The 23,247-nt window shown below is 34.4% G+C and overlaps 1 protein-coding gene across 1 annotated transcript in view; it reads right to left on the reverse strand.

Moving 5' to 3' along the window:
* Positions 1-23,247, reverse strand: part of cdh6 (cadherin 6) — a 54,287-nt gene that overhangs the window by 13,206 nt on the left and 17,834 nt on the right. The window contains exons 3-9 of the mRNA XM_056476585.1: positions 21,052-21,346; positions 17,482-17,601; positions 15,597-15,770; positions 13,582-13,769; positions 10,682-10,932; positions 3,576-3,712; positions 3,206-3,336 (exon numbers count right to left, since the gene is read on the reverse strand). Coding sequence (XP_056332560.1) covers positions 3,206-3,336; positions 3,576-3,712; positions 10,682-10,932; positions 13,582-13,769; positions 15,597-15,770; positions 17,482-17,601; positions 21,052-21,346 — 1,296 coding nt within the window. The remainder of the gene's footprint in view (positions 1-3,205; positions 3,337-3,575; positions 3,713-10,681; positions 10,933-13,581; positions 13,770-15,596; positions 15,771-17,481; positions 17,602-21,051; positions 21,347-23,247) is intronic.

Consider the following 23,247-nt stretch of genomic DNA (forward strand, 5'->3'; position numbering starts at 1 on the left):
TTAGTTTTAATAATAGTATCTCAAGTCACAATCATTTCTGTTTTCATTAACTCATTAGCTTGTTCTAGTAATTTTATGTTTTTATCACTTATATTATATATTTTCAACACATTTTTTTGTTGCATTTTTCATTTCATTTTATTTTCTATATTAAATTTAAATCTATATTTAAATCTATATTAAATTATTTTCAATAAAATTTTTGAGCAATGGCAATTGTTATTTTTATTTTAATATAATTTTAGTTATTTTAATACATGGAATACACTAAATGTAAATATACAAATGTGTAAGTAAATGTTACAGATAATGTATATACAGTGCTTAGCATAACTGAGTACACCCCATTTTTAAAATGAACATTTTGGTCCATTTCTCAGTGAATATGGGTAATATATATTGGTGCATTTGAACAAAACAGATTTATTAAACAGATACATTTCTTAAAATATAATATTTAGTCACAGAGCATCTTTAGAAATGGAAAGATTACAAAAAAAAATCTTTACATTTAAACTCGTGTAAAATATTGCAAAAATATATGTAATAATAATTTCAACAAAATTGTATATATTTTTAGTTTCTCTTGATTTTTGATTTAATTTTTGCTACTAAATTTTGCTACTGTTGATTTTTTATTTAATTTTGGCTACTAATTTTTGAAAGTTATTTTGTTAGATAAGATTTGGCTTCAGTTTGGCTTCATGTATATGCACAAATATAATATTGTAAAGCATCCTATCGAAAATATACATTTAACTGAGAGATTTGTGAAGGGGTGTACTCATATACAGTATGCTTAGCAATATATATTGTTTGTTTTATTCAACTAAAACTTTTAATTTGTATTATTCGGGGTTCCCACGCTTAGCCAAATGTCAAACTCTCTGACTCTTCCTGACTTTCACTGACTGAAAAGCTAAAGTTCTATGCCCTATGATGAACAGAAATGCAGACTTTAAATGGTTTCAAATATACCTTTTAAAATTCCACAATATTCCAGAAATTCCATGACCTGTCGGTACCATAATTTATTATTTTTTAAAGCAGTTCTTTTTTTAACAGCAATCCTCCCTAAATTAATTATATTCCATTTTTGAACCTGCAAGACTTCTCCAACATAAACTAATAGACTACAGTATATACTCAATAAACTCACTTTTAAAATCCTATTCAATTTTTTGTATAAATGGCCAAAAATATAAACCCATGTCCATCATTAACATCTTTTAGCGGCAACTAGCTAAAGCCTCTGGCAAACAGCGGGTTGAAGAGCGGGTGGGCTGGTCAGTGATGTGGGTGATGACGGACACTGAAGAGTCAGGGAAATGGAGGAGAGGTGGACAGTTATTATGAAGTGCCTGTGATATGTGACAGCTCCTGTCATCCACCATGACACATAATCTCATCAAGCCTGACAGAAAAAGGCTCTGCCGTCTAATCCATGAAGGAGAAATACTCATCACCGATCTCTATCTCAGTCCGGCAGAGGTCACACACTGTTTAACAGACGCCCCTGCTTTAAATCCACACTTCTTTTCGCTTATCTTACATCGACATTGACAATGTGGCAGATAAAATAGGAAAGCTATACAGTATTGGTCAAATGTTTGGAATCAACTTTTTTTGGATGTTTTTGAAAGTATCTTCTGTTTGCCATGGCTGCATTGGTTTGAATGGAAAAAAAATGCAATAAAAACTAGTATTGTGAAATGTTATTTCAAATCAAAATAAGTAAGTTGTATGAATATCTTTTAAATGTAACTGATTCCTGAGTTTTGAAAGAGAGTTCCATTCATTCATTCATTCATGCATGCATTCATTTATTTATTCAGTGTCACAAGAGTTCTGTTTCTGATTATCAATGTTGAAATCTGTTTTTCTGCTTCATATTTTTTGCATAAACAGTGATATATTTACATTTAATATTATTAAAAAAGAGTTAGCAATTAATCAAGGCCTGATTAAAAAAAGTTATTAGAAACTTTCTACTCAAATAAGCCGAAAAGGGCAAATTTGCCACAACTCAGATTTTAATTCAGATTTATTGATATGTTTGCCAATATTTCATAGATCGTATGTAAAAAGGAGGGATATATATCGACGTACTAATTCAGTTGCTGAAACAATTTCATATGCAGATTATGCAGATTTCAAAGTTCCTGAGCATATGGCAGTTGGAAATATCTCAGATGTGGACATTATGTGGAGTGAAGAGGAAGATGAAGATAAAGTTTTTATAAACAAGGTGCAATCTATACAACAAAAACCTCAAAATTAAAGTAAAAATGTTACAATCTTAATGAGTTTGAAAATAAAATTTAAGAATATACCAGCAATCATGTATGGTTTTTTTTTTTTTTTGTATTTTGTGTTGGTATAATGTTCAGGAAGAACTGTTCTGGCCTGATGTCCATTGAAATGGACAAAATATAAATATATATTTGCAGGGTTTTGAATTTTTAATATTATAATTTGGTCTCATTTATAGAAGCCTCAAGAACTGTGAAAACATACTTTTACATTTGGACTTACTTGATTACTTGGAACATAATTCAGGGTTAAAAAAGGGGTCTAAGGGGGTTAATGATGCTAAAAAGCTTTTTATAATAGGAATAACTTACACTTTAAAATATATTAACATAAATATAACACACTATCTCACCATATATTTCATAATATTACTTTATGTTTTTATTATTATTATTATTATTATTATTATTATTATCAAATGAATGCAGCATTGGTTAACAGAAGATGCTTCATTCATTCACTTTCTTTCAGCTTAGTCCCTTTATCCATTAGGGGTCGCCACAGTGGAATGAACCACCAACTTATCCAGGATATGTTTTACACAGCGGATGCCCTTCCAGCTGCAACCCAGTACTGGGAAACCCCCATACACTCTGACATACACACATAATCTGGCCAATTTAGTTAATTTAATTCACCTGTACTGCATGTCTTTGGACTGTGAGGGAAACCGGAGCACCTGTGGGAAACCCACGCAAGCATGGGAAGAACATGCAAACTTCACACAGAAATGCCAACGGAGCCAGTCGGGACTCAAACCAGCGACCTTCTTGCTGTGAGGCGACAGTGCTAACCACTGAGCCACTGTGCCGCCTATGCTTCATTCAGTAACCTTCAAACAATCTTACGGATCCCAAACTTTTGACTAGTTTTACAAAAAAATGCTCCTTACCTGACCGGCTTTGGCGTTTTCACAGACGAAGGTCTCATAGAAAGATGCCAGCACAGGTGGGTTATCATTAACATCCAGCACACGGATATACACAGGCACACGGCTGGTCTGCTCCGGATTGTCTAAGTGCCCTTAAAAAGATGTGGCAGATGATGGCAGTTGACTATTTGAGATGATAGAAGCTCATATTATTGGAGTCACAGGAGGAAACTGGCTCTCTAATTTAAAAAAAGTAAACTAATATATTTAGTCAATATGAGCTGTCACGCTAAATGAAAATGTGGAAATCTACTGGGGAAATTTAATGCTGGATGACTTGAGCTTAGCAAAGTAAATTTGCTCCAAATGTGCTGCGGCTGGAGTTACTTACTGAACTCGCTGGCGATCACCGAGATGTTGTGCCAGGCAAATTCCTCTCGATCCAGAGGTTTCTGCAGGAATATAGAGCCATTCCCAGCGTAGATCCCAAAAATACGGTCCACGTCTGTGTGGCGGTCGATAGAATACCTGCAATTCAAAGCATTCAGCTCAGCTTGCTGCACTTAAAGTCCTTTTGCAACACTGTTAATTTTTGGTAATAATGGTAATATTCTAGTGTAAACATAATTGTTGATGTTTTAACCTCTGGTCATCCAAAATCCGCAGTGGAACTTTGAGAGCGAAAATATTAATGAATGATTGAATGGATGAATGGATGATTGAATGAAATAAACAAACTAAATGGTGATGATGATGAAATAATCGGTCCGTGCAAGAACATTTTACAATGTTTACAGTATTATTACCTTTGAAACCTCTTAGCCAATGTCAGGACATGAATGCATGGATGTTTTTTTTTTTTTTTTTACATTTCAGTGTTTAGGAATAGATCACATCAAAAAGAACATGCGTAATCTTCACACACTACACATCAGTCTAAAGCCACAACCCTCAATCAGCCATTGTAGCTAGTAGTTTTTCAATGGGAAGCTTATAAAGAGTGTATTTGCTAAACGTGTGTAAGTTGTACAGAAAACACCTATTAGATAAGGAGTACATATCATCGTAACAGGAGACACATGCATTCATTGCTGTACATCAGGGTTTATTTTGAAAGGCAAGAGTCCTCAGAACAACATCCCATCGAAAATATTTAGTCCACCGACACAATAGTGTTGAATTATGAATGGTTATTCACTTGTTTATGTCACCGTTTCTTCCGGAGACCTGCTGTTTACATTGTTTACTATGTTACTTACGGTCGAAAATGGCATCTTTGTATTCAAAAGCAAGTCGATGTCATAGCTTACAGTGTTACAAATAATATGAGGCCACAAACAAGCTTACTGGCATGAGCATGTTCATAATTCATAGTTCATAAAAATCTTAACATTTATTTAAAAATGTAATACAGGCATAATATAATATAGTAATATAGGCAATACTATGGCTGAATAAACAAATGCACAAATGAACATTTAAATGAAAGTGCATATTAATTGAGAATCCGAAGAACCAATTAGAATAACTTTCAAGCAGTCTTTTCTCTTTTCATGTGCTGATCTTTCTTCTTCATATTTTTTTATTTAAAAAAATTCGCCTGTACGTTGTTTTGACTATGTGCCGGTAGCCATTGAATTGCATTATGAATCACCAAGGACCAAAGTTTTAGCTAAAAAAATCTTCTTCAATACTGAAAACAAAAAAGTCACCTTGGAGCCCCTGAGGCTGAGTAAATGAATGGCAAATTTTCTTTTTTTTGAGTGAACCAAACTAAGCAGTGTTTGGAATGACACAACAATACATGGCTGGTTTTCATGTGATGTGTCAAAATGGAAAACAAAGTATTTACATATTTTGATTGAAATTGCTTTGGCTTAAAAGTTTGGCTCCCATGACTACTGTATTCTAAGAGAAAATTGGGTGTGAAAATCATTATAAATGCAGAGGGAAAAATAGACACTCTTTTGTTTTGTCTTTGTAGGGAAGAATAATCAGATCGACGCTGCTATACTTGCCCCTTTCACTCTCAAAAGTCTAATTTATTCTAGTGAATTGTTCAGATGGTTCCTCATCAAACTAAATCGAGCGGCTGAGCAAAAATCTTTGGAATTTTTTAGTTGATTATAACTAGTTTCTAGTTGTTCCATGTCAGTTGTCTAATCTATCAAATTAGGATTTAAGGCACATTCACAACAAAAATTTAAAAATAAAGAAATAAGACTATAACAATAACTCTATTTGTTTATTTATTCAATAATAACTAATTGCATCCACACCAGCAGATGGTACAATTCTGTTTATAATAAACTTGCGCAATGTTCACTCTGTTTAAAGCAGGATTGTATTCTGATCAATGTTTCTTTTGTGTTTCCCAGTACTGGGTTGCATGCAGCTGGAAGGGCATCCGCTGTGTAAAACATATGCTGGATAAGTTGGTGGTTCATTCCGCTGTAGTGACCCCGGATGAATAAAGGGACTAAGCCAAAGAAAAATAAATGAACGAATGTTTCTTTTGTTTATTCGTTCATTAATTTTCTTTTCGGCTTAGTCCCTTTATTAATCTGGTGTCGCCACAGCAGAATGAACCGCCAACTTATCCAGCATATTTATGCAGTGGATGCCCTACCAGCCTCAACCCATCACTGGAAAACATCCATACACATTCATTTACACACACTACGATCAATTTTAGCTTTTTATTTGGACTTGGAGGAAACCCACGTGAACACGGGGAGAACATGCAAACTCCACGCAGAAAAATCGGCCTAACTGACCTAGCCGAGGCTTGAACCAGCAACCTTCTTGCTGTGAGGCGAACGTGCTACCCGCTGCGCTACCACATCACCCTCTTTTTTTTGTTTATCATCAGAAAAAAAACTGAAATTGTGAAAAGGGCTTTATTCCAGATTCCACTGTCATTTTAAAATGCTGTTTGCAAATAAAATTTTACAAAAAAAAAAACGTTAATTTTATTATTTGATAATAAATTGAATAGCAATTGCATTTTGTGATTCAAATCTCTATTAAATAATTTGCTCACTCATCATTCTTCTTGTTCCAAACCTGTTCGAGTTTCTTTCTTCCATTTAACACAAAGAAGATACCTTGAAGAATGTTGGAAAACCAGAAGCTTTTGACTTCCATAGTATGTCAAAGCTGGAAGTTTCCAACATTCTTCAGAACATCTCTTTTATTTTAGAAGAAAGAAAATCATACAATTATAAAACCATGAGTGTGAGAAAGGGCAGCATGGTGGCCCAATGGCTAGCACTGTCACTTAACAGTGAGAAGGTCACTGTTTGAGTCCTGGCTTGTCCAGTTGGCATTTCTGCGTGCATGTTCTCTCCCTGTTCACGTGGGTTTCCTCCGGGTGCTCCGGTTTCCCCCACAAGTCCAAAGACATGCTGTATAGGTGAATTGGGTAGGCTAAAGTGTGTGTGTGTGTGAATGAGAGTGTATGGGTGTCTCCCAGTGATGGGTTGTGGTTGAAAGGGCATCTGCTGCGTGAAACATATGCTGGCGGTAAGTTGGTGGTTCATTCCGATGTGGTGACCCCTGATGAACAAAGGGACTAAGCCGAAAAGAAACTGAATGAATGAACGAATGAACGAATGAATGAATGAATGAATGAATGAATGAATGAATGAATGAAATTGGCCGTAGTCTATGAGTATGTGTATGAATGGGGAGTGTATGGGTGTTTCCCAGTACTGGGTTGCGGATGGCAGGGCATATGCCTTAATAGTTGGCGGTTTATTCCGCTGTGGCGGCCCCTGATAAATAAGGGACTAATCTGAAGGAAAATGAATGAATGAATGAATGAGTGTGAGAAAATGGTGATGAAATTTCCATTTTTTTGGGTAAACTATCTCTTAAAAGGGTTTCAAAAAGTTCTTTACAGTAAGAGTACAAGCAACTGAATTAATCTGTGTTTTTGTACACACTGTATTTTATTCAAAAGCGCTCGTTATTTTAAAACCAAACACAGATCTGGTCAAATTAAATATAAAAGACATCATCTGAATCATACAAAGAGCTTTCTTTCTTTTTGTAGCATAGCATACTTTTCCCAAAGCATCGCATTGACTACTTTAACAATTTCAAATTCTAATTAGCTTGTAACATGTAACAAAAGCGCCTCCCTATGACTGGCTCGCACAAACGCTAATACAACTGATCCTTTAAAGCACGAGACACTCGAGAAGGCTTGATGCGCTGCATGAAATCTCACTGCCCAAAGCCCACACATGGCCAGCTCTCCCATTTGTTCTTCTTTCACCAGAAGATCACAATATTGCTCTTTCAAATGCAATCAATCAGTGGGATTGTTCAATTTCCTAATTAGCCTCCTGATGTTCAGAGCGACAGTGTTGCTCGTGCTTCTGATGTCCCTGATAATTACCAGCCCTGAAGTCCTGTTCTCTGCTGCGGAGGGCTTTTTAATTGCGCTTCCATTCGGCGTCCTTATTTACTGTGGTCTCCGGAGGGAAAAACATCCATTTATTGTCCTCCTGAGCCTGCCGCATCAGCTTTATCATTAGGGCGCTTTGGACAGTGATAATATGCTCATTTATTCTCATAATTGTAGTTTATTACAATTATCTCATAAAGATGCTGCGATTGAAGGACCTCTTGAATTAAATGTGAATTTAATAAGCACGCTCTAAGGAAGCAGTCCATCTGAGCTCACATCGCCAGAGCTTTGGAAAGATTAATCAAGGTTTCTGCGGATAACAAAAAGGTCACCTTGAGAAGCGGGCAGATGTTTGCAAGCCGTCCTAATTGTATAATGGTAACACATTTTGGAGATTCAACTTTATTTTATTGTAAATGATGAAAAATAATGGTCGTAGTTCATGGTCAATGCAGGGGTGTCCAGATACAAATCAATCAGGTTATACATATTTAAGTGGATTGACATAACAAGTGGAGATTATAAGTAGATTGAACATAATACAATTAAGTTTCCCTAAAAAAAATCTCTAAAATTGTGTTGTTTTACCTCATTTTAAATAAGTACTTTGAACAAACAGCAAAAATATGTTTTGAGTGTTGTTACAGTGTAACTATTATTTTAGCTACTGCTTAGTATTTATTATTGACATGTACTTACTACATGATTAGGGTTAAAATGTGGATTAGGATATGTTATTAATTGATTAAGGGTGTTTTTACACCTGTAGATCGATTGTTTTGTTCAGAAATGGGGATTTAAATTGTTACTATGTTGCTCTTTGTTATTGGTGTGGATCACTTTCACATGGCAAAGTTTCTAAATGGTAAATTCAAAAGGTGGCAACACCAATATATTTATATAGAATATATACTTTGCACTTTTTGCGTTTTGGCTGAGCACCTAGTTAAAAGTGATAATTTTTTTCAAAGTTTCTAAATGAACCAAAATAGCTAAAAGAAGTCACGTGTGAGTAAACTCTCCTCACATTGGTCATAATTATAATACATTATAAGTGAAAAGCTGCACTTTGATTTTGAATGGTGACACCCACAGACATAGTCACCAATTAAGACTTTCTCATACATAGCCATTGGCTAGAATCATGGATTACAAGCTTTACATTATAGAGAGAAATAACAGATAGACCAAGACAGCAGTTCTGTCAATTTTCCTAATGAAAAAGCTCTTGTTAATAGTAGCATGCTTTCACTGTCGTATTTAACATGAAACTCACATTTACCGGTAGGAAAGACATCCCACCCTACTCATAACTCTCTCTTCATTTAGCCATGTATGCCTACTACATATCCATAATACACTGTGACATACAGTAGCCTGGTTCAGATCGTATAGCTTTCTCACTACAATTGATCTGCTCCACAGTTTGTTTCAATTGAGCCGAGACCACCTCATTCAGGCGATCTCGGACCGATTGTTTTGGCGTGGAACTAAGAGCAATTGCTGGTTTCACATTTGCCAAAGGAACCACGCTAACTGGGGAAACGCACTAGGTTCCGGAAAAGTCTAGGTGTGAAAACACCCTAACTGTAATTACTATAGTAAGTAGATGCAACGTGTAATGAGAAGACCTCAAAATAAAGTGTAAACCAAAATAATATTTGAATACATTTAAAATGCAGATATGGAAGATGTTTTGCACTGAAAGCTAAATATTTTCCACAATTTATTGGGGTGGTTAATGTACAATCAGCTCATAAATATAATTTTTCTGACATCACATGATAGTGTGAGTGATGAAAATGTATTTAATGTCTATCTTTTTTTTAACACTGTAGTTAAGGTACCAATTCCCAATTTTATTGGGATATAATTGTATAATATTATACCAATTCCCAATTATATTGGCTTATTACCTCTCTATTAGTTTATTAGTACTTAAACTAATAAGTATGACCTTACTAATCCCTAATCCAACCCAAAACCTAAATCAAACTACTACCTTACTAACTATTAAGTAGCAAATTAGTAGTTTATTAAGCTAAAAGTCTTGTATTTGTTAATAAATTGTACCTTAAAATAAAGTGTAATCATTTTTTAAGGGTTGTGAATATCTACATCGTAAAAATCCTGGTTGCCTTAAAATTTTAAGCTCAATCAAATGAACCTTCAGAGTCCATTGAACTTTTATGATGTTAAACTGACTTAACACAGCTTGCGTAACTTATAAGATTAAAGTAAAACATGATTAACTTAGTTTAATAAGTTACAATAATACTAAGAAACTGAAAACATATGCTGTCATGACTAATTTATCATATAATTGTTTTACAGTGTATTAATGCCCTCACACACACAGCTCTGCTTTGTTTTTGCTGTGTTCAGTAATTCGTTGTTGTTTCTAATTCTACATTTTTTTTCTAACTGTAATACGATGGCCTGGGGTTTCCTTTTTACACCCTGTGGACATATCAAGTAGTGCAAAAAACAGGTAACACTTTCAAATAGTGGTAAATTGATTAATGTTAGATAATATATTTAATAACAAACAATGAAGAATACATTTATTACAATATTTATTAGTCTTTCTTCACGTTTAATTTATGAAATTAAAGTTGAAATGAGGTTAAAATTGTTAGTTCTTGTGACTAATGTTAACAAGCACAACTTTGGATAGTTGTGTTAGATTGTGATAGATAGTTATTACTTTAATAATGTATTAGTAAATGTTGAACTATGATTAAAAAGATTGTTCATGCTTGGTTCACACTAGTAAATACATGCTCCGGCATTAATTAATAGACCATTATTTGAAAGTGTTACTCAAAAACAATTCAAAACACACATGCGATATGTGAATATGTCATATGTGTGTGGTTAGAAACATCATCTGAGCTCATATCGGCAGAGCTTCAGGCAGATTAATCAGGGTTTTATAGATAACAAAAGGTCACCGGAGAAAGCGGGCAGATGTTTGCAAGCTCCAGCCTAGCTATTGTGGGCAATGTGCGTTTAAAGAGATTTATGGCAATAGATGATGGAAACATTGTGACGGGATAATTTTAAAGCAAAGCTCTTACTTGACCGGGCTGCGGCGCATGTCAGGATCCACGGCACTAACTGATCCGATCATGGTGCCCACGGCCGCGTCCTCTTTCACCTCCAAAATATAGCTGATTTTCTCAAACTGAGGGGGCTCATCCACATCCTCAACACTGATCCTGATGGTCGCCTTGTCTTTGGTGTCCTGGCTCATATAGTGCGAGTATGGGTGTGTGTTTTTAACCTCAATCTGAAGAGTGTATGATTTCTTCTTCTCATAGTCCAAATGCTGCAATGAAAAACATTCACAGGAATTAAAATACACACTTAGGCCAATGCATTGTAAATGAACTTAAATGTGTTCATTTAGATTTATGCCTACAATACATGTTCAAATTATAAATAGTGTTCAAGTCCTCCTGAAAAGTATGTGCTGTATTTATAAGTTGTCGAATTATAGAATTGGAGAATTACATTAGCAGGTGCCTTAAAGTCACTGTGTTTGGAGCAAGCGGCAACCTCCCGCTCTCCCTCGTGAAGCCAATATTGAAGTAACTGAAACTGCAATTCATCGACTCGCTTTTGGGGGCCGGCTCCAGGAAATTCAGATGTTCACTGACTGCAATGCTAAATTGTCTAGTTTTACAGCTGATAAAAACATGTTTACAGCCTGGTACAAAAGATGGTTTTGGTGCATATAGTTAATATTACCCTTCACAACAACCGTGAGGGGGTGAATTTTTTTTTTTTATAACTCATCCGTTTAATTTATTTTAAGTTATATTAAGTCTGCATATTTAAGGGCGTGACCACTTGAGTGACAGCTGGGTTTCACTGGTCGCTGTCTTGTCACCTCAGCTGATTCCGGCTTATTAGCCGCTGAACTCGGCATATACGTCGTATTTTTGTTTTGTTTTATGTGACTTTACAGTCAGTTGCCTTTTGGAATTATTTCCCACAATTATCAGATAATATGGCATTCTGTGTGCACCTAATTGTGCTCACAAACATTCACGTGGCCTCCATTTCCCAGGTGAATAAAATTATATACTTATATATCATATCTATAAATGTATTTGTTTTACTTATAATTATTTATCATTCATAATTTTCTTTAGAATTTGAATCACTCCTGAATCTGACAGATTGATTAGCTGTAGGCTCTAGAACAGTCATCTGAAACGTTGTCATACTGTGTTATACCTGGATTTTATCAATAGCCTTGCATTTACTAACACAGACTATATTTAAAGTATTTTTAAGTTATTAGCGTTTTCCTCCTGTAGAAAAGCATCATAAGAACAATGCTTAGTGGCTAAATGTATTACAACAGTGTTTTTAAAAGACTAAACACTTTATTAATATAGTAAACAGTCAAGCACATGGTCAGAACACATACTAAGCGCATACTACGTCCATATCTTTCACAGTCTATGGTTTGGAGCTGATTAACTTTTTTCTACATACAAAATCTATAAAAAATTTAATTTTGCTGTTGAATTATTATTTTATTTGTTCTGAATCAAGGTATATGCGATGCTATGCAAAGGTTTATAATGAAAAAGAGGTCACAACTTGTGTTTTTGTGTTTATTTTGCAATGTTGAAAACATATGCATCCCTAGTATATATACTGTATAGAACAGAGATGCCCAAACTAGGGCTGTGGGCCAAAGTTGGCCATTTGTGTGCTTTGATTTGGCCAGCAGAAGGGAAAATGATTGGGAAGGATTGGACAAAGCCTTTAACAGAGATTCTCATTTCTATTTTAATGTAACCTTTTGTTTGTTTGTTTTATTATTGAGCTACAAAAAATCTAACTGAAATTAAAAGTTTCAATTAAATGTTGTAAATGAATGAAGATGAAGATTTTAAAAAAGGTACATACTGTCACTTAATAAATTGGGGACAAAGCAGAAGACATCAGTGTGCAAATCAAGGCAAATGCAGGTTCAGCATTACTAGTGTATTTGGAATTGAACTCCATTGTTTTAAAAATGGAAATTTGTTAATTCAAGTTCATTAATTTTAATGTATTAGTAAATATTATGTTATATTAGTTAAAATATTATGAAATAAATTAGGCAATTAGCCATGGAAATACAGTATATTATATAATGTAATACAGTATATTTACTTTCGGCTCACAGCTCTCAAACAAGCTTGGATTCTGGTCCATCATAATAAAAGTTTGGGCACCCCTGATATACACACCTCTGATATACATTGTTGTATACTATACAACAATACTAAATATATTATCTTATTTGTGCTGTTATATCTAACTGTAGATGCAACTACTGTAAGTGAAAAGAAAATACAGATCCATTGCATCCAACACGATTTCTCACTGAAAGTTTTTTGGTTTTTAAATAATGACAACTTTATACAGACTTTCATGTGGGTTCAGCTTGTGAAAAAAAAAAATTCTGACCAGAATGTGACAATAATCCATTTAAAAACATCCTAAAAGGCCTTTGTACTGCTATAAAATAGTTAGATTTGTAAAACATCTTTTCATACTTGTTTAAAAACAGCTGGGGATGTGTTTTAATGCCTTCACACTCACAGTTTTTGCCATTACTTTTTAATCTCCTACAGTACATTTCTTTTCCAGCTGTGAAACAACAGCTTGGTTTTGTGTTTACACAGTGTGGACAAACTAAGAGAGGCTAAAACAGTTCCAAGCAAATGTGTGAGTTGCATGAATATTGTATGTGTGTTTATAAACATCAGGCTGTGCGTGTACCGTACACACATACTGAGCTGATAATGAAATTTGCATCACGCTCACTGTTTGCATACCCTAGTGTATGCCCAAAAAACTAAAGTATACTTTGGATTTCATTCTAGTTTAATTCAAAAAACAAGCGTTTCAGCCTTGCATGGGTGAAAATTCTATTTTCAAATTCAGTGCACAACAGAAAAATCATATGTACCTTCTTTACAGTTAGTATGCCTTCTTGGGTGTTCCTGTCAGTGCTGATGTCAAACACATCCAGACTGTCTCCGCCAGTAATGCTGTAGGACATCTCTGCATTTCTGCCGATGTCGGCATCTTCAGCCTCGATCCTGCCAACTGATGATCCTACCTTGGTGAGTTCTGGAACGCTGAACTGATATATTCCTGGAGAACATAATGTTAATGTCAGTGTTTGTGCCAGTAACAGTGAATTCTCGATATATCCGCAATCTCCTTTTTATTTGAGAGAAGATCTGCAGTACACCACTGGTTCTTCCCTTTGTCCAATGCGCTAGTCAAAATCTTCATGACTAGGGTGACCAAGTTTTTAACATTTCCTGGGTTGGTCCCGTATATCCTGCCTTATATTGAAAAGTCATGTTTTATCCCGTATTTCAGTTGTCCTAAAACTTCTTTATTACTCAGTGCTAGTAGTACTTGAATCAATGTTATCCAATCGTGTCATATTTTGAAGAGCAAAATTAGTATCCAGTTGCATTTCTATATTGATTAGGTTGTAGTTAATTAAATTAAATTAAATTAAATTAAATTAAATTAAATTAAATTAAATTAAATTAAATTAAATTAAATTAAATTAAATTAAATTAAATTAAATTAAATTAAATTAAATTAAATTAAATTAAATTTAATTTAATTTAATTTAATTTAATTTAATTCATCTTTATTTCTGTGGCACTTTTACAATGCAGATTGCTTCAAAGCAGCTTAATATACAAGTTCTGGTAAAATAAAACTGTGCAAGTCCAGTTTATGAAGTTGTAGTTAATGAAGTCAGGACCTGCACCATCTCCCATGAGTGTCCATGACAAAAAAAAGCGCAAAAGCAATAGCAGGATATAAACATGACTAAACATCACAAGTTTTGAAGAAACTAAAACTTCCAGAAAAGTTTCACATCTCAAATAATCACTGAAGCAGTATTTTATCTGCTATACGTGAATAAATTACAGTATATGTCACATAACACTTTGCATTTTACCCAAGAGAGCAATTGAGCATCCAAAAAAATGGCAAATGATATGTAAAATTGTCCCGAATACCCGTCCTGTTTTCCACTCTGAGAAATCAGGACACACTACCCATGACTTGACCAAAATTTTGAATGGATGAAGATTGAGGATAAATACTTTATTTTCATAATGTCTACCCAAGAGGTTATACCTGAAGGCACAATATGTTAGTTTTTTCATCAAAATATACAACAAACACTGGAACTGTGGTATATATTTTGAATATGTGCCCTCAAGCGGTGAAAATTACATACTGTGGCTTTAAGAGGTTGCCATTACTATAAACATGTATATTCATTACAAATTGCCCATTGAATTGTGGCCTCAGGTATACCACAACTGGAGATGATTTACACTTTCAAATGAACCTAAAAGAAGAGTTTGCAGCATTCAAATCTTCTTTTTTTATTATTATTACTACAATTTGCATTGGTAAATATGCATATCTGATCCCTGCATCTAACACAGTAGCCAATTAAAATGGCTTTTAGAGCTTTTTTCAGATGCTCTAGGTGTTCTCTTTACTGTAATAAATGCGGGAGCTAGAATGATATTGTACTGCCTGCTATAAATCCACTCTGTGCTTGTATTCTGCATTACTCACATAGACATGGCAGAAACTCTGAGCGTTTTCTATTTGCATGCAGGCTAAAAGAATAGATTATATTAGCGGAAACACAAAAGAGTAAGTGAGCTGAGCCCACTCTGTCCATTTAATCAGGATTAACACACAGACCTCACGCAGTTGCTTAAGCTTTGCCCCAAACCATTTTTGCTTCGCACAATGATAAAAACGTGTATCTTTCATTGTTATTTGAAGTCTTTGTATTAATGTTATTCATTATACAACTGAGCTTAATGGGAAACTATTGGAATTATAGAACCAAAGTCTTGTGCAAACATCAGTCTGGTGATATTTACATACAGTATTTATATTAGTATCTACTGAATGCATGCTCACCCTGCTTGAAGTGTGGGGCGTTATCGTTGATATCACTGAGGCTAATGTTGACTGTGGTGGAGCCTATTAAGCCTCCCTTCTGGCCGGCCATGTCCTTGGCTTCGATCACCACTTGGTAGTGCTCCCTTTGCTCTCTATCCATATCGGTAGGTCCCAAAGCAGTCCGGATTATTCCTGGGGGAAAGATGCCTTATTTTAATTCGTTAACATTCAGTCCGGCCAAGTTCTTTACTCTAGGAAATGGACGACAGCAGAGTGCAGTGGCAGCTGAGTCTCTGTTGTGTTTGAACAGTGCAGAACTAATTGCGTACATGCATTGAGACTGACATTTTGCCGCAGAGATTATTACAGGCGGCAGCTGCTGATTGAGAGATCGCTGCAGGTTCAGAAGAAACAAGACCTTGGATTATTAAAACTGGTGTTTTACAAGCTAAAGCAATTGGAAATGTGATATAAAGCAATTTCTGAGAAAGGCGGTATTGGACTTGCTTGGCTTGCTACTACTTTTTTTCCACATCAAGGGATGTAATATACATAATGACATACATATGCAGAATATACCTTTTAAATTATGTTCATTTTTAAAACCGTAATAAGTAATAATCAATCATTAATAACATCTTCTAAATTAATAACATATATGCGTATGCAAAACATGCATTTTAAATGATATTCAACTTTGAAATTGTAATAAATGATTAATAATCAATATTTAATACCATCTTAAAAATTAATAACAATTTGAAATTCAATCCAGCCTTAAATAAATCTAAAAAGTCAATGAATATTTGATTACATATTTTTTAAAATGCATTTTAGTATGTTTAATATGTAATGAAGTCTTTTATTACAAATAATTACATTTTTATATTATATTATATTATATTTATATATGCATAATATACAAATATTAAAACAACCGGTAAATGCATTACACTCACACACACCATTGTGCATAATAAAAAAAGTATATCTGACCAATCATTCTGAGTGTTTATCAATTAATTATAAACTATTAACTATTAATTATTATTATTATTAATAATAATAATAATAATAATTATTATTATTATTATAATAATTACAATAATAATAATTATTATTATTATTATTATTATTGTTGTTGTTGTTGTTGTTATTATTGTTATTATACTTTTAACTTTTTCCTCTAACATCAACAGAATATATAAGCTAATGTAATTGGTAAGGTTGACCAATTATGTGATATAAAACTCACTTTCTGATTACACCACCTACTTTTCATGACCCATTAAATTTGCCCTGCATAAAAAATCAAATCCCATCCTACACTTTTCCTCACGGAACATCTTGTTACGTCACATTACGGAAGAAAAGAGGTTTACAACCAGTGATTCACATCCACTTTCAACACGACTATGCCTGATGTCTTGTTTACACCCAAAAAAAGGCTAAAAGATAAACCCAGTAAATCACATAGAGAAGAATCCTGACCCTGCTGCTGCTGCTGTGCTGCACCGAATGGCACAACTGCTCCCCGATTAACCCCCACCTCTAATGAATATCCCTTTTTTCGGTCTTAGGATTTCATGTGCTCATGGACATCATCGTTCGTGTCCCATCTGGGCTAAAGCATATCAGTGTTAAGCTGGACACTAATCTGCCATGGGAGCTTTTGTGTTTCTATTTCTCTTTTGTTTAAACAAAGACCTCTGCGGGAAATGTTCCAGCGCACACATTAGCAATGATTAAACTCACTGGGCGAATTTACTCGGCTAAAATGCTTGAACGACAGAGCTGCAGTGCAAACCTCGGCCCATATCAAATTATATAGATGCAAACGCTCTCTCCGTCTGTTTCGCCATCTCTGTCTGTGATATACTGTAAGCGTTTAGCATGGACTGACCTGTATTTGGCTCTACTGAGAAGTATGGATGGCCCTCTTTGATGCTGTATGCTAGCTTAGCACTGTAGCCGAACATTTCATCATCTGCATCCTGGGCGGTAACTTGAGTGACAAAGGTGCCTGAAAAACAAGAAGTTAGTTCAAGGAAGAGTTCAATTGCTTAACCAAAAAATATGACAGCGTGTTATGACTTTCAATTTACACTCAAAACAAACTGAGGAAATATGAAGTATGTGCTTATTTGCTCTTGCCCATGGCTAATGAAAGTACAGAAGAAAAAAAAAGACTAAAAGAAAGACAGCTGACCTCATTTCAGTTAGCAAAAAGGTGAATGTCTGAATGATTCATTCACAAATTGGACTAAGTTATAAGTTCAACATGCTGATTCAATAATGACTGTACTGGGGAAAAAGTGGCTTAGAAACATTTCACTTAATTACAAAGAAACTAGAAGCAACACCGAAAGACTTTCAGACTCATTTTCAATTAGTTTTATATACTTATTATTATTATTTCTGTTCTTATAACTCTTATATTTAAAACATGCTAATAAATCATGTTTAAAATATTTCATAGTTTTTAAAGTTTATATATGGGCAATTGTATGACTTTTTAAAGGGTCACGAAACACCAAAACACATTTTTTTGAGATGTTGACAGTCATATATATGTCCCATGTTGCTAAAAACACTATTAGGACACATATATTTAGCTAACAAGTGAAATCTAGTTGTTTTTGCATTGTTTTTTTCTGGTATGAATAGATTTTTAAAAGCAACGTCACGTTGATCATTGTTTAATATCCAGTGTGGAGATTGGCTGTCTGTACCGGCCAGTACAAAGTGACGTCATTGAGTTTTCAGCACATCTGTTCATTAATTCATGAGAAATACTTGGTTTGAACCAATCAACGCGCTCTATTGTGAACAAGATGCAACTTAATTAATATGCATGATATAGCTTCGAAGACTCTTTTTACCTGTTACAGTGTTCAGAGAGACGCCATGTTATGTTGCAACCATAACTCAAACAAGTAGTAGAAGAATTGTTCAGGCACATGGGTTGTCAGTGTTGCGTTTATAAATGTGCCGCAATGAAGGTGTTGTTTCCATTTTCCGGCGATGAGAGCACAGCTAGAGTGTGGACTCACATGTGTGGATTACAGTGGTCTACTAGCATGCGACAAAATATGTTTGTAAGGAACATTTTTAACCCGAGAGCTTTTCGAATTTGGGAACGGTGAAATCCGGATTTGCCACTCATCTTCTTTTAAATAAAGACGCGGTTCCAGTTGGTGTTGACTGTCCTGTCTCTACGGATTTGGTAAATGTATGATCAAAGTTAGGTAGTATCGTCAGCAGTACTCTTTCAGTTTCTGAATAGAGACCTTAGTCAAAATAATTTACTTTGTTTACAGTAATATCACTACAATATTATGGACTGAAAATCCTCCACTTCCACACAGCTCTCAGATCCAGTGTAAATGCTGCTCTCTGAATCACTGTCTATCTCCCCTGAATCTGTGTTTGTGTTGCTGGTGTGAAAATTAGCTGTTGTGCATGTAATGAAACTCCCCTTTTCATGCAAATCCTTCCCTTTTTCACCACTCGAAACTCCCAAAGCTGGCTCACCCCCTTTCCTGACTTTTTCAAACTAGAGGCACCCTGAGATACCCTGCTGACCCAGGGGGGCGGGGGGAGGATGGGGTTCATGGCCCTTTAAAGACTGAAATATATATTTTTTTACATATTTTAAAGGGAAAACAATATATCTATACTTGTAAATGTAAAGGGATAAAAACTAAGTAACAATTGAACGTTTTAGAATACAACGTCTTACTGATCTATTTGCTTTTAGTTCATTTTATCAAACATAGCTTGAGGTTTAAAAGACAGAATACAGAAATAACTAACTAAAACAACAAATGTCTGCCAACGGGCTCAGAAAAATCAACTGCATTAAACAGAAATTAAGTCATTTTCATAAAAGACAATTGTTCTTATTCTAAACATGAACTTAACAAGACTCAATCTCAATTGTGTCTTGATTTTTGGATATTTAGAAATTTGTACTAGTGAATAAACCTACCGAGAAAGAAAATGCTTCCCTTTTTTGGTGCATGTAACATTAAATGTCACAACTTTCTAAATAGACTTTCTTTGCTTTGATATTATAACTATTGATTTTAGACCTTTTAATTAAAAGAGAGTTGGAAGAGGAAATTACGGTTTGTAAATGTTTCATTTTTATTTTACAGATATCTGAAAAAATATATAAAACATGACTACAAAAATCATAATAAAATGACTAATTTTAGCCCCCACCCCAACAATGCACTTTTGTAATATTTTTGTTACACTGTTAACATTTTTTGTAAATTACACAGAATTTAACTGTAATATGAACTTGAAATTTACTGTAAAACAGTTATGCAGTATATTACCGTATTTTAAAGTTGCATTGTGAAAATTACTGTATATTATTTTACATTATATTATATAAAGTACAATACTGTAAATCTCTCTCTCTCTCTCTCTCTCTCTCTCTCTATATATATATATATATGTATATACAGTTGAAGTCAGAATTATTAGCCCCTCCTTTTTAGAAGTTTTTTCTTTTTTAAATATTTCCCAATAAGTTTAACAGAGCAAGGAAATTTTCACAGTATGTCTGATAATATTTTTTCTACTGGAGAATGTGTTATTTGTTTTATTTTGGCTAGAATAAAAGCAGTTTTTACTTTTTTAAAGAACATTTTAAGGTCAAAATTATTAGCCCCTTTAAGCTAGATTTCATTTTTTTTCTGATAGTCTAATTAGTCTAACTTGCCTGGTTACCCTAAACCTGCCTAGTTAACCTAATTAACTTAGTTAAGCTTTTAAATGTCACTTTAAGCTGTATAGAAGTGTCTTGAAAAATATCTAGTCAAATATTATTTTCTGTCATCATGGTAAAGATAAAATAAATCAGTTAATAGAATTATTAGTTATTAAAACTATTATGTTTAGAAATGTGTTGAAGAAAATCCATAAAACAGAAATTGGGGGAAAAAATAAACAGGGGGGCTAATATTTTAGGGGGGATAATACTAATAATTGTATATATATATATATATATATATATATATATATATATATATATATATATATATATATATATATATATAATGCAAGATAAACTGTGCTGTAAATGTAAATACAGTATTTTGCTGTCATTTATTTACAGTAAGTTACTGGCGAACTGCTGTCAGTAAGTTACTATAGATTCTGAAAGTCAGTGTTTACAGTGTAAAATACATAATTTGCCTCTTTCTGAAGCTTCAAAGTTGCAGTATCAACTAACTCAATGGCAAGGAAACATTATTTTTGTGGAAAATAAATAACACAGTTTTAGGATGCCATGAGGAAGAGCAAACAAATCAGACTTGTAACTCTATTCCTAAAAAAACATGATGCAGTAAAAACAACTGTAATTCTACATTAAACAAATATTGTTTTATAACATTTCTAAATTCACTGGTCCTCACAAGACCTTTAAAGCTTATTCCAGAAGCTTTTCAAATCTTACCAATGTGAGACCCCTCAGGTACGGACGCTGTATAGACCTCCTTGTCAAACTTGGGCTCATTGTCATTGATGTCATGCAGCTTCACAATGAACTCTGTCTCTGGCTCCAGCGGGATGCCGGTCTTCCTGTTGACAGCCTGAGCTCTGAGCGAGTAGGAAGGCTTCTCCTCTCTGTCCAGGCTCCTGGTAGCGTGTAGATCTCCTGAGTTGGCGTCAATGACAAAGATGGTGCCGGCGCCTTCACCTGTGAGGACGTACATCACCGTGCCATCTCCTCTATCCATATCTGAGTGAAGCTGTTGAGAGGAAGCAATTCAAGCATTTCATCAGCACCTCCGCTCTGATAGGGCTCATGAATATGTATTGCGTTCTCAATGTATTCAATATCCCTTGATTTTAAAGGAATAAAACAATGAAGAAATACTACAGGGGAATGCAGCAATAGGCAGGTACTCCATGGTAAATATGTGAAAATGAGTCCTCGTGGAATTGAATTCTGATGGCATATCAGAGGAAAGTACAACACGCTGAATGTGCAATCAAGGTAAAAGCTTGTCTATTACGATCTGTGATGCTGCCACATGTTTTTTTAAAGATTTTTTTTTTTCAGGTAAAGCAAACTTTTGTACTGCTTGTATGTGCAGTTCTGAATTTGTGATATTGTTATGAAAAGCGATTGAATTGACTGATAGGAACATCGCATTTTAAAGCTGAAGGTGTGATGTGATTAGCTTCCACAATGACATCTGATAGAGGAGCGAGTGAGTGATTTGACACTTCTTTCCACTTGAATGAGCCGCTTTGTTACAGTAAAATAGAGTAGTAAAACACAAAAGACCATTCAAACACAATGGCTCTTTTGCTCTTCGTGATTTTTCCCTCTGAACATTTTCGAAATGGCAGATTCTACTCCACATTGACTGCTACATGATCCAGACACAAAATGTCCATAACAACAATGAGGGCTTTGTGAATTCTGCGCTTACAACATCCCACATGAATAATCCACTAGTTGGTGATCCTTTGCAAAGCTTTCGAGTCTCTAAGCCAGTGGGGTTTCAGACTTTTCAAGCCAAGTATCACATTTGATCAAATCAGAACATACTGTTTCACCTGATGAATTCCCTTCTCTAGCGTGCAACTGTGTAAATAAAAGTCATATTTTATTAAGACTCCTTAATGGTCCCTCGACTAACTTTATGCAGAACAGCATCGATAGTAGTTCAATGTCACCGCAGTTATTAATGTACATATTTTACAATTTAATCATGAGCGATTTTAATACTGTTTTGAATTATACAGTAAAAGTATAGTGAAAAATAATGTTCACTTTGGGATTGGTAAGGTAGTTCAAGGCAAAATTATAGCCGTCCTGCAAAACTGTAATTCTCTTTCAAATATTTTCCAACTGATGCTTAACTGATGCTTTTTTTGATTGGCTACAGAACAAACCATTGATGTTCAATGCCCTATTGTCTAGTAAATCTGTTTAACCTAGTCAAGCTTTTAAATTACACTTTAAGCTGAAAACTATTGTCCTGCCAAATAAGAAATTAGTCATAAGAAATTAGTTATTAAAATTATTATGTTTAAAATTTTGTTAACAAATTATCAGTCCATTAAACATCACTTTGGGGAATATTATGAAATATACTAAAAACAGTACTGATGTGAAATATTTTCTGAGAGAGATTTGCTATTACAGTGTTTTTTTTGTGTGTGTAAAACCACTGTACTTTTCAGCATTCTTTACATAATTGGTTTTCGCTCTTTAATTAATTAAATAAATGAATGCAATAATCAACAATACAAATAGCTGTACTATATGGGTATATTGGTGGATTTGATAGTTTTTATGTTTACAGTATTTTGCCATTTTTAAAGCATTTAGATTATGGGTCCTATCATACACCCTGCGCAATAAGGTACAAGACGTGTTTGGTGCGATTTGTTGCTATTTTCAGACCAGCGCAACTCTAGTTTTCATGTTTTGCACCACGTTGATTAAATAGCAAATCCATTTGCGCCACATTATGAACTCATAGGTGTTCCGGTCGAGAATGGAGGTGTGTTAAGGCACATTATTGGCGCATTGCTATTTTGAGGAAATAAAGTAGACTGCAAAACTGACCAGCTGAAAGCAGGTTAAAAGTCCAGCGCAGAGCGTGTTACTTGTGTGGCTTAAATGCATATACAC

Source organism: Danio aesculapii, chromosome 2 (genome assembly GCF_903798145.1).
Source record: "Danio aesculapii chromosome 2, fDanAes4.1, whole genome shotgun sequence".
NCBI lineage: Eukaryota > Metazoa > Chordata > Actinopteri > Cypriniformes > Danionidae > Danio > Danio aesculapii.